This window comes from Poecilia latipinna, unplaced genomic scaffold (genome assembly GCF_001443285.1).
Source record: "Poecilia latipinna isolate Pla-1442-1.1 unplaced genomic scaffold, P_latipinna-1.0 Scaffold19, whole genome shotgun sequence".
In the NCBI taxonomy this organism is placed as follows: Eukaryota; Metazoa; Chordata; class Actinopteri; order Cyprinodontiformes; family Poeciliidae; genus Poecilia; species Poecilia latipinna.
In genome coordinates, this window is record NW_015112635.1 from 207,811 (window position 1) to 221,540 (window position 13,730).

A 13,730-nucleotide genomic window follows, 5' to 3' on the forward strand; every position below is an offset into this window, starting at 1 on the left:
GAACCTCAGGGAGGTCACCACGGCTTCATTTTTTTCACAGATTATCTATCTCATTTTGTCAGGATATAGTGACTGTTTTAACAAATATGAAAAATTTTAATAAAATATGTACAATTATTTAAAAAAGAAAATATGTTTACTGCAGCTTTAATTAAAAAAAAGGAAAAAGGAGAAATATTGAAGCATGGTGAGTTTACATTCTCTTGACTGTGTAATCCTCATGACTTGTGTACTTTGCTGCACAGCTATTTGTTCAACAGTTGTCACATTGACTCAAAACATTTACACCTATCAGGTTGTGTATGAACAGTTTTCAATCCATTTTAATTATATTCTTGCCTTTAGCATTATTTTATTTAAAAAGAAATGTTGAAAGATGTGCTACCTTGATCATATGTAATGCTGCAGGCCAGAGATTTGCATTTCTTACATTTATACAAGACATCCACAGTGTGAAGTAAACAACTAGAAAGAAACCATTTTTGCTAAATTTTCCAGGCAGGTATTAATGATTTACAGCAACCCCCCCTCTTTGCTGTATTTACTACATCTTTACTTTACTATGAAGACCACAAAATGTCTTGAAGTAGCAAGTCACTTTGATCTTTGCACTGAATAGAATTCAACTGTTTTTGACTGAGCGCATCGTTGCTGCTCACTTCAAGAGGAACTTCAGCCTTAAAGAGAATAAGGGGCCCTGTGATCTCCAACAGTACAGTCTACAATAGTAGAATTGATGAACGCTCCAGGAGTGTGAGAGTGTTTGAGCATTTGTCCTTTGACATTAACAGGAAAACTGTCTTTGCACAATATGACATTTCAAGAGTAAGGTTTATACCGTTTTATGATAAGGATTTATCTGAAAACATTTTAGCTAACTTAACTGACTGACTTCATTTTCTCTTATTTGCTATCAAAATGTTTTGCTCTATTAAAGGAACTTTGATCAAGGTGATGATTCTAAGGGGTTAAATGTTATCAGTTTTGTTAGACTTGAGATATGGAAATAAAACTGTTTATGGAAATTCTTCTTTTTTTTTTTTAAATCTAGGTCATTATAATATTCCAAAAGGTTTGCAAATACACACTTCCCTTAAAGTCATCTGTGTTGTCAAATATTAATGAAACATGTAACCTCTCATTTTATGTTTTTGATTCGTTTAGATTACTAAATTTATCGAAGAAGTAGTTCTGAGGCAATGCAAAAACAACATTGGTGCTTTTGCATTTTTAAACAAAATGTGTTACAAGTGTCATATAACCAGAAGCTGAACACTTTTCAAAAACTACTAAATGTTGGTGGTTATTTGCATTTACCTGAAGCCTTTCATTACACTGTTTTTCTAAAGTAGCAAACCACTCATTCCTGATTAAAATTCATTTGAAAACATATACAGCATAAAAACAAAGGGATCCTTTTGTACATCGTTTTGTGCAGATGTACAAACTGATGTGCTTTTCTTCTGTGGTTAGGAATTTATTGATTAAGCACATCAAGCCAATTCCAAATTTTTGATGTTTACACAGATTTAAAATAGAACTACATGAAGGTCAGTCAAACTATCTGACTCATGAAAACAACACATTACTTACACATTATCCAACTGAATTAAAACCAACCATTTTTTTGTTTTAAGTTTATAAATCTAGACATTCTCTTCCACAGGACAAATATACCTAGGTAATTTAATTTGCGTGTGTTTTAAAGCAAGCTTTAACTAGCCATGCCCATAATACCCCTTATTGCATATACCTAGGTAATTTAATTTGCATGTGTTTTAAAGCAAGCTTTAACTAGCCATGCCCATAATACCCCTTATTGCTTAGTGTAAATGTATCTTTTTTTTTCAGGAGGCTTTAATAATGGCCAGCATGGAGCACCCTCACCTCGTTCGGCTGTTGGGTGTCTGCCTGAGTCCAACTATCCAGCTGGTGACACAACTGATGCCTCATGGCTGCCTGCTTGACTACGTCCACGAGCACAAGGACAACATCGGATCACAGCTACTGCTCAACTGGTGCGTCCAGATTGCCAAGGTAAGAAGTAGTACACGTTGTAGTGAAGGGGCTGCTATAATGCTTAATTGATGTGGTCGTACTAGATGTTACTATGCGTATGTTATTGGGCACTTGAAAGATCAGTCACTTTGCTATTTGTCTGCTACTTAACCTCAAGTGATTGCTTTGGATATAAGTTAGATCAATTGTGAACTGAGTTACTGTCTGTACTCAGATACATCAGATGAAATAATACATTTGGGCCTTTAAATCCTCGAGTTACCTCAGAGGCTTTAGATTTGGCAGTTTTTAGCCTGCTTAAGGATTTCCAATATTCCTAAAAAAATTGAGCTCAATAATTCACAGACCTGCTCGGCTTTGGTGGAGTAAATGTCGGTGAGGAACTCAGTGTTACAGGAGTATGATTACAGGAAGGAATTTTAATTAGATATAGTGAATTTGTCTGTCCTAGAATCAGAAGCTTTGTCTTATTCTGTGCTGTTTCACGCAAAAAAAAAAAAAAAAAAGGAAATGTTTATCTCCCACATTTTAACAATTGAATATTCACAAGCATGGTGCATTTTTCTGATTGACTGTATAGAGTGTTTTAAACCGAGAGAAATGTAATGAGTCAAAAGAAAGAGAACGGCGAATGGAAATGACTTAGGAACAGATGCAGCCTCAGATTTAATATCTTATACAAATACTGTGGTTGCTGTTTTTGGCTAAATCAAAGCTGGCTGTTCTCCAGTGAGTTTCCAAGGGAAATATTAAATCATCATCTAAATTTGGGACACACTTATCATCCTCCACATAATGTTTTTTTATTTTTTTTATTTTATATATATATATATATATATATATATATATATATATATATATATATATATATATATATATATATATATTTATATATTTTTTATCAAAGGCAATTCCATCTGGAAGTGAAACTTGCCATACTGGATCTATACAAATACAAAATGTACTTTGTTCTAACCTATGTTATACTGACAAGGTAAATTGGTAGACTTAATTTGTTAGACTTTATTGTGAAAACTTTGTTGGTTCATTGTTATTTTGTTATTACTTTTTGTTATTATTATCATGTATGTGTGCATTCTGTCTCAAATGGTCTTTACCACTGTAAAGATCAATCTGAAACACAATCCCAGCAGTAATCTCTGCATCAAGACCATCATCACAGCCAATCTAAATTAATAACTGATCTTCTTTGAAACTCATACAAATGATCAGTTTATTTGGGTTACTGCAAATGCATCATTATCATACTATGGTCTTGGTGTCTGTTTTTATGTTTATTTTGACTATAACAAACTATCACTTCCTTCTCATTATGTCAAGTTTGTACATCTCCTAGATAACACACTTTTTTCTTGTACACTCATGCACAATTATTATGGTAATTATCTTCCTGAGGACTAATTTTGTGGTTGAGTGAATGTACCACCCATTTTAAGAGTTTGTGTATTTCACTGTTATGCAGGCATTAGGAAGTTGCACAGAAATCAAATACATTTATAAGCCACCAACAAAGTTCACGGCACAATTTTCCTGAATATTTTAACACACCTTATGAGAAAAAGAAGAGCTTATTTAAACTGGTTAGTTTTCTGGTTGATCTGTCTTTTCTCCACACTTGATCCACTTTTAGTATGAAAATTGTAGAGACCATTCGATGAGCTTTATTGTTTGGAAGTGCTGTGTTTTCCAGTGATGGCTTTGAGGTGGCTTTGAAATTATTGTCCTGCTGGCAGACCCAATTGTGTCAAATTCAACTATCTAGTTGTTTATTTGAACTGAAGTTAATTACTTCATTGCCAGTCCAATTTCATATTTCCATTCACCTTCTGGAATGTGCCAATACATTTGTCAGTGAAACAGACCCTCAGCATTATGTTTCTGCCTCCATTTTTGACACTTGGTAAAATATTCTTAAATATAAAAGCCTCATACTAGGTCGTCAAAAAATATCCATGTCACTGTTCATGAAAAGTCTAATTATTATCTTTAGTGATTGTAAACCCAGACATTTGGCTTGCCCAAGCACATTTTAGTTGAGATTTAAATGTACTATTTTGGAGTGGATACGTTTTTTTTTTTTTTTTTTTTTTTTTTTTTTTTTTTTTAAAATTATACTGGTCCCTCAAAGAAAACTAATGACTAACTAATACCTACTAATATCCAGTAAATGAAAAGCATTCACCAATGCTGCACCTTGACCATCTCTGTCTTCTATATCATCAGTCATGACAACATCTAATGCACTCGTGTGCTTGTAGACTTTGACAATTTGTTTTTACCATTCACTCAATTTACATTTTATATAAATAATTATTGATAATAATATCAACTATTGATTAAGGCACTTTTGGTATTAAAAAAATGTGAATTAAATGCATGCGTGGATGACTGATTGTAACTGAGCGCTCTGGGGTCCTCTGGATTTGAAACGGCACTGTACACGTACAGACCATTTACCATAAACCAATGACAAACATAAAAGGTAATAAAAACACACATTTTATTTTTTTCTCTAAATCTATAGGTTGTGACATATATTTTGTCTATCTAATTTAGTGATTGCTGACCCTTTGTTTGGTAGTTTATAAGGAATATTGCTTTTTATGTGAAGTGTATCATCTACCAGATCGACCTGAGCCACATTTTATAGACCTTCATCCTGCGTAGTCACTACCATTTTAGATGCTGATATTTTTAGGCCTGTCAGATGATGGATTCACATTTTGAAACTTGTTTTGAATCTATTTTTATATGTCAGACTTTTGCTAAAATAGAGATTGTCCAACTATTTCAAGAATTATTGACTTATTGAAGGTTGTTGAGACTTTTTTTTTTTAATTTTAGCTCCACTGTTTTATGCACAGATAATCTGACAACACTAAATTAGCAAAGCAAATTATTGGACTAATGTATAACAGCTACAAGACAATAAGTTGTTATGTGGATATTTTATATAACATTTTACAATGGAAGATGTAAACATTATAGACATTCAAAAAAAACACACAATAGATGGTGGTTATTTGTACATCCTTTGTGGTCTTTCATGAGATAAACATTCCTGTCAGACAACAGGGGAAGGGGGATGGGGGGCATCACTTAAGCCCCAAAAGAGACAGCGTGAAACACAATTTGCCACAACATGCACTCAATTCCCTGCTTTTGGGCTCAGTGTGACAACAGCTTCTGGGAGTTTAACTTTTGGGATTTAAAGAGGCACAATTTGAGGACTAAAGTGAATATGTGGCCTACAGCAAATATTGAATTAATCATCCATCCATCCATTGCCTATATCCACATATCAATGCAGGGTTTGGGAGGGGGTTGGGGGTTATAAGTGATCTGCAGCCTATTTCAAGCGACCATTGCGTGAGAACAACATGTCCAGTGAACACCCTGGACATGTTGCTTGTTCATCACCTGGGCTAAATTAATCATAATACCTAGCACCTGCCCTGTGCCCTGTGACGTACCGACGACCTTTCCAGGGTGCACGAGCCACTGACAGCTGGAGATAGGTGCCACATCCCCCTGGGATCCTGCAAGGATGAGTGGAGATGGACAAATGAATGGATCTAGAAACAGTTCCTCTACTGACATTATCAGCTTTTCTCCATTAGCTAAATAGAGTGACAGATTTGCTTGAGGTTTGTTTATTTTATTATTTATTAAATTAAAATTTTGGAGTTTACATGCACTGCGGTATGTAACTTCTATAAAAATAAAAAAAACTTCTTCCTGAGCTACAATCTGCAGGAATACATTGTTCCCGGTCAAAATCAGCCAATTATAACCAGGAGGAAGCTATTAGCAGTGTCAGTCACATTTGTGTACATGCTGTTCCATTTGGTAATGGAGGAGAAACAACTTCCCCTTACAGGTGAACTATTTATTCAGTCATCTAGCTAGCCTTAACATTAGTGACAGTCTTTTTAACGAATGCAAATAATTCTGATAATCGTAGCTGACCTGAAAGCAGAAAAGTTTAAATGGATTTGATGTTAGACAGGGAGAGGAAAGAGGTTCTTTGTATTCTTAGTGTGAACGTCTGGTTTCAACTGTATCTCATTTAGAACTGCTGTCACAACCATTTAATCTGGAGTTAGTCTTGTTTTTGGTCGTATAATATTCTTTGATTTCTTTGTAATGTACTTTTGAGAAATACACAACTTTTTTTAGACTTGGTTTGAACAAGTTATGTTTTATAGTGTGTTTTTTTTTTTTTTCTTGAATGTGTATATTTGCAAACTACACACATTCAACAAAAGACACAGAATGATTCCAGTGATAATACAGAGCAGCTAACCTGACTGTTACCTGACTGCTTAATGTTCTGCTATTCTGAACCCTTTGTATTCTGCCGTGGAAGGACAAGCTGGTGTTCTGCTACCTGTGGGAAGCAACTTCACGATGTTGCTCTGAACTGTTCTCTTTCAGTGCCACACATTTAAGAAGCCTCCATTACACTGTTGCAAAATCTCATTCTTGGTAACTCTGTCTTCATTGAGATGACTGCCTTGGGTTTCCTTTGAGTCCAGTATTATATGGATGTGTGTGGGAGTGGTTAAAAAGCCCCACTGTGTATATCACAGGGTCATATCTCTTTGTAAACCAAGCAAGGCAAACATGCCTCCCTCCAGCTCATTACAGACGTCCCTAGGGTTCCCATGAAAACTCACATCACTCCAATTCCCTTTCCACTCTGTCTCTATTCCCACTTGCTTCTCTGCTTTGTTTTTATTTTTATTTTAGCTTGTGAATCCAGTATTTTCTTTCCACCTCTCTGAACATTAAAGCATGAGGAATATACCATAACCTCCCATGAACAATCACTCTTATGTTTTGTTCCTCTGTTATTACACATGCTGTACGATCGCCATGCTGTTATCAGAGCTAATTTTATTTTCTTGTACATAAATATTTCAGTTAATCTACCCACTGACCAACTGTTCCTTTTTTTCCCTTTCTATTACATTTTTTTGTGGGCAGTCTAAACTAGTGCTTGAATATTAATTGTGAAGTAGGTCAAAGGGTTTTCTGTTTATTTATGTCTATCTACAATTCTTCCTCATTCGTCTAAATGAAGGCCATATTTGGGTTATGAAAAAGCAATATTTTTTGGTAGAGAAAATGAAGTTGATTTACCAAAATCTGAAAAGAAAATCAGTTTGATTCAGTGCTCCAAATGCACAATCTTGTTAAAGAATATCAAAAGTTTGCATTGACTTTGTGTGATTTCCTTAATAAATTTACATCACCGTAGGAACATCTATACACCTACAGTATTGAGAAAAGGGGTTTAAACCCCATTGAACATTTTACTCATTTTGTCAAATTACATCTACAAACTTTAGTGTATTTTATTGAGATTTTAATTTAGACCAACTTAAAGTAGCACACAATTGTGAAGTTGAGGAAAATAGTCTAGTGGCAAAGATCCACAGGTCAGGTGCTCTGCTCAACAACACATTCCACAAATATGGGTCTTTCTCAAAGAAGGAAGAAAGTCAGTGTTAAGAACCACTGTTTGCATTTGGCTGGAAGCTGTTTAGAAGGACACAATAAAAATGTAGAAGAAGTTGCTCTTGTTGGATTAAACCAAAACTGACCTTTTAGGCTTCCATGCAAAATGCCACATCAGGGTAAAAGTAAACTGTCTGTTCCCAGAAACACACAGTCTTTACAGCGACACATAGTGGTGACAGAACCATGATGTGCTAATCTTTCTTTTTTTCAGACAATCTCAGAAGAAAATCTATTGAAAGCTTCAAAAGACTAGAGACTGAGGTGGCAGTTCACCTTTCAGCCAGCCAGTGACCATAAAAATAGCAAATAGTTGCAAAGGAATGTTTTAACCTTTTGTGCAAATTTTATTTTATTTTTTTTAAACTTAAAGTTTTGTTGCCCTTGCTATAAACCGTAGGTATAGTCATTGGTTTATTTGCTCACAGGATCAGTTTTAAATTGGCTTTATGTCAAATAAAAATGTTAAATTTGAACTCTCCCTAAAATGTCTTATTGCCTCCTTTGATCATCGTAGAGCCATTACAAGAACTTCACACTGCTTTTTATTTAGCATTAGTATCTCTGAAGAAGCGCCTTCAAATGAGTATATTGCCATCATGCTATACATGATAATAACAGGTTAAGGGAGTGACTTTTTTAAAATGATTATTATTGCCGTGGCTGCCAAAATAAAGAGGAAAAGCTTCCAAAAACCGACAGCCCTTATCGTAATGACTCTAATGCACTTGCAACTGACCTCAGGTAAACACCCCAAATTGTCAAATATTTATATCTGTGTCCTACTTTCCATGTTCTAAGTGTTACTAAGCATTGTTGACATATTCTTTAAGCCAATGAACATAATTCTATTTTTATATGCACTCTTAGAGAAAACATTTCTTTCCTATGTTTGATTCTCGTCATCCATGGCAGATAACATCCCTGCTCTGAGACTAGATTTTAAGACACAGAGCAAGAAGTAGATCACACGAATCAAGCCTTTGATTATCCCAACCCTTAGAAATGTCAACAAGTGTCCGCCTATCTTCCTTCTCCTCAATTTCTGGCTCTTGCTGTCTGCCTCTCTTTCATGTGTGTACTAATTAATTCTGAAACATTTCTGTCGGGGTCTTTCATTACAGCATTAGTATATATTCTGTGTCGGCGACCAGAATGCCTCCATCCCTGTGGGTAAATATTTAATTTATTATAGCAGCAGCTGTATGCTGGAATTCCAGCAACTGAATAGCTGGGTTAGTTTATTTGATTTAATGTATTTTTGAATGTTTATGTATTGGGATATTGAACCACACTGCACGTATGCCAGTATATTTTGTACATTGCAAGAGAGTCAGAAGTGACAAAATAAATTATAGTTCGCACTAGATAATGCCCTAATAAAGTATGTCAAATACAGCATTTTGCTCTAGTCCATGGTCGTCTTATATAATATAATATTTCAAAGAAATGCTAGTGGCATTTAGATAGCTTTGAGAAATGACCTCAACTCCTTTATATTGATCTGGATTTTATTATCTATACAACAAAAGTCTGTGCTATGGAGCATGGACCGACTTGTTTGCATTTTGTTTCCCAGCTTTGCATTTACTGCAGTCTAAACACTGGGTCAGAGTTCAGTGTAAGAGATTCCTTATTTTTGACCGGTGACACTATCCGGCCACTAAACCAAATCACATCGCATCAAATTAGGTGGTTGGGCAAGTTCGTATTTCCATGCATAATATGGTTAAAAATAAAGACTAATAGTGTAAGCCCCAAAGACAAAAGGCATAGTTGCTAACTTTTGTAAGAAGTTTAACTGCAAACAATTAAAATGATAATGATTCTTGTTTTTTGTTACAGAAATATACGTGCCAAATAAAAATGGGACTATGATAGTTATATCTGAAGTAATTCCTTACTTCTAATACCAGTAAAGTTAGAAAAGGCTCCAAAGAGATCTCACTGGATGTAGGAGAGGGTTTGGTAAAGATTTGGGGGAGTCACAATATTAAGCTAAGCCTGGATCACTGTGTTTGATTGGCCAGAAAGCTCACCTGACCCAACACCTATAAAGATTCTAGGGGTTATGGTGCAGAGAGAGATGAGGGATACCATTTCCTGCAGTGGGTGACCTTACTTGCAACAAAGCCCATTGCCTTATCACAAAGGATGCCCCAACAAAGTATTGACTTCATACACTGCACAGTACATAGACATACATTTCACTAGGCTGACATTAGTGTATTAAAAATTCTTAGTCATTATGAAATATTCTAATTTACATCGCCTGCAAATTGCAATCAAAATGACTTGAAAATATCATTTTGTGTGCAATAAATCCATATATGGGGGGGAGTAGTCGTCTTGTGATTGGAAGGTTGTAGGTTTGATTCCAGCTTCCTCCTGCCACATGTCGATGTGCCCCTGGGCAAGGCACTTAACCCCGAACTGCCTACCGATCTGCATATTGGTGTATAAATGTGTGTGTGCTTGTGAGTGAGTGAAAACAGGTGAATGTGACTCTAGTGTAAAGCGCTTTGAGTGGTCATAAATGATTGGAAAAGTGCTATATAAGTTAAGTCCATTTACCATATAAATAAAATAACTTTTCAATGATATTCCAGCTTATTGGGATCGAAAAAGTAAGGACATTACAATTTTTCAAAAAGAACTTGGTTAAGAAGGAAGGTTAATGAGATGTCCTTACTTTGCTCATTCAGCTACCAGCAAGAGCCAATGCAGATAAAAAAAAATGCAGATGGGAAATCTACAGCTGGATTACCATGCTGTCTTACAGGCATACGAGAATTGTTTTTGCTTTTATCTGCAAAGCACATAAAGAATGCTTGAAATGAAACTTGGCCAACTAGAATGACCTGTTAATGTAAAGTCACAAACCCTCAGGCAGCTGGCAGATAAAAAGCAGCCAAGAGAGTCAGATACAGAAAGAGGATTTGGCCTATACTAACTCACCGTTTGCCATTTTGTCTATCAAGTATTCCATCAAGCCAAGAGGAAGACACTCTCTTTTTCTTTCCCATTTTTCCATCTTTGTCTCCTACTCAATCTCCCCGTCTTACACACACACACACACCTACAGCAGTGACACAGTTTGAAAAGTGTGTGACTGAGCAGAGATGGATGTGGCCAAGAAGGGTGATGGGGGGAAATGGATGACTGCAGGCAGCCTACACAATGGATGAGACTGGTGGTTCTGGGAGACAGGTCAACACTAATGAGTGACTTCTGGACACCCACACTTTCACACTGTTAAATGAAGCTTAGTACAGGCATAAAAACTGCAAATGCAACAATTAAAATAACTAATTTGATTACATGCATTAAATACATAACTCCACACAGGCTGGTTGTCATGAGGTGGGGGTTGAAGTGGTGAGGAGAGACGCTGAGAACCCAGGTATGGTGAAGATAATGATTTTTAATGAAGACGACGCTTGGAGTAGTCCATACAGGCAGCACGGCAGAGACTAGCACACAGCTAAGTACCGGTAGCAACTGATTAACGGAACTAACATGCAAGCAAACACAATCCGGGACTTAGCAGTACGACCGGAGAGCAATACAGCTTGACGCAATCCAGGACTTAGCAGTACGACCGGAGAGCGATACAAGTATGACAAACAAAGACAAGGACCCGACGAAGAACACAGAGACAGGTGAGTTTAAATACACATGGAGGGTAATCAGGTAAGAAGACACACCTGGGGGACAATCAACGGGGAGGACAGGACAGAGACTCACAGGAAACAGGGCTGAACACAGAAAACTCAAAAATAAACACACAAAAACACGGATCCTGACACTGGTGGTGCCTGCAGTAAAAGAGCAAAAATATTTTAAACATTTTTGTCCGTTGTTGTATTCTGACTCTGTTTAAAACTGCTGCTGTTCTGATGTTGAGAATGTTGAAAACATTTTATACTTTATACAGTATTTAACATTGTACTGTGTCATAGGATAATAGTAGAAACAAATGAGAAGAGCAAACATCCTTGTGATTTTCTCACACCGAGAAGGTTTACCAAACCTGCGCCCATCAAAGCAGGTTCCACTGAGTCACTGAGGTCAGGAGACTGTAGGGTGATCTTAATCGTATGTGGAGAGTTAGTCAGATGAGGTTGGGGTAAAATTCCTTCTCTTCCTCATTAAAGGATGTGATTTGAATAGGAAAAATTGAGAAGTAAGACTGGCTGATAGATTCATTGACATATGATTAGATTCATAGTGCTTGCTATTATTTGATTCCTGTCATTATGATGCCATGACTTTATGTATGTTCAGAGATGATGGACGCTTAATTTACATGAATAATAAAGTCCTGTGTTTGAATACGCATATAAATACATATTTGTACTAGTCACATTTTTTGAGTTTTATTTGAATAATGTGTTCACACACAAATTTGCCCCTTCAAATTTAGATTTAGACAAATTATTTAGGATATGTCATTGAATATCTTTACAAAATAGAACAAATGCTCTATTAACAGAAGGAGGTTGGGTCAAGAGCCCGAGGACAACTTTGTCCATATAGTCAACATTTATTTGGCATTTTTTGACTACGTTCTGTTTTTTCTCGCTATCTATTCATTTTACTAACATCAGAGAAGATTCAACATGGATACATTTAGTTAGCTGAAGAATACAGTAAAACATTTGTCTAAAGAAATGTGATTTATTTAAATGTGATTTATTTTCCTATAAAAGTTCTAATCTATAAAACACAGGACTCTTTGGTATTAACGCAAGACATATATTATGAGATGCTTAATAATCAACAAATCCTTGAACCCTAGAACGTTTTTTTTTTTTTTTTCCATCTCCCCATTGCAGGGATTTCCTGCTCGATTACCAAGCTGCAACCCTTGCAACAGATCAATCATAGATCACGGCTAATGTCTCCCGTTACGGCACACTGTGATTACCCTGTTATTATCTCACTAATTATGGCTATCATCATTATTATCATTTCTCTATTACAGTTCATTACTTCAGAGCTGAAAAGGGATGGTATAATGGCAGAAGTGTCAGTTATTCTATTTATTGACTGGCAGGAGTGTAGTTACAGTCTGTTTGCTCTTTTCTCTAAAGTTGTTTTAGTGTTGAAAAGGCTCACAGGCAGCTTGACCAGATCGAGTAAGTCTGGCCGATTGGGGTTTAAACTACTTTAGAACTTAATGAAAAATGGAGGGTATAGGGAATACTTCATCCCTGTAGGACTAACTAAAACAAGCATACGATATTTTTTCCTTTGTTTATTTTTTGTTTGTTTTTTTGATTTGTATTATTTATAAAGCTTTTGAAAGTTAGACCTACAACAATCTAAAAAACGATGCTGAAGCATGTTTTTTTAATTATCTTTGCAAAGAAATTAGTGTTAATAATATGAATTAATCTTAGGGGAATGTGTCAATTTTATAAGAGTGCAGTATTTCAACAAACACTTAATTTAGACTTAACCAGTAAACTGCTAACAAATAATTGCCATCGTTTGATTTTGAAAGTTACTCTGGCTATTTACAAAAGCCTAAATTTTGTTTGGGTAAATTGTGAAAAAAATAAAATAAAATAAAATAAAAAATACGAAAAACTCCTTCTTGTGTTATCGGTTTTGAAAAAAAAAACAAAAAAAACATTTCCTGTAGTCAATAGTGCTGTTCAAATTAGGCACTGGTGATGTTTACATAAAATACACAAGAGGTGGTTCACCAATGTGGTTCAATACACTTATCTCTTTGCAAAGAACCTACAGCTGTAATCTAAAGACCCTCCAATGGAAAAAACAAACATATTGGGTTACTTGTTTTTAAGCAAAGACAAATGTAAGACATACTAGATGGGAAGTCTTTGCTGTAAGAGATCAGATGAGGAATTCTGTGTAAATGCAGCTCTAAAGAGCTGCTCTTTCAGATACATTCAGTGCAACTGCTTTGTGTCTGACTAATGACTAAAAGCAGCATTACTACAATGCACACGATCTCCATCAGACACACTTAACCACAGACGATGTAAAAAAAGTCAATAACATCCTCTGCAGCTCATTGCTGTTTTGCATACTACTTAATCATGTGCCAGGATTGACAGTCTCTGATTTTGTAAATAATGATAATTTAATGCAAAGTTGGCATTTTTAATGGACTTTCAATGCAACTTTTAGAGCAA

At 35.6% G+C, this 13,730-nt stretch overlaps 1 protein-coding gene across 1 annotated transcript in view; it reads left to right on the top strand.

Annotated features, from left to right (window-relative positions):
* erbb4b (erb-b2 receptor tyrosine kinase 4b) overlaps positions 1-13,730 on the top strand; it is a gene marked incomplete at its 5' end in the record, with an annotated part of 154,438 nt that overhangs the window by 118,776 nt on the left and 21,932 nt on the right. Inside the window, one exon of the mRNA XM_015034837.1 lies at positions 1,852-2,037. Within this exon, the coding sequence (XP_014890323.1) occupies positions 1,852-2,037 (186 nt within the window). The remainder of the gene's footprint in view (positions 1-1,851; positions 2,038-13,730) is intronic.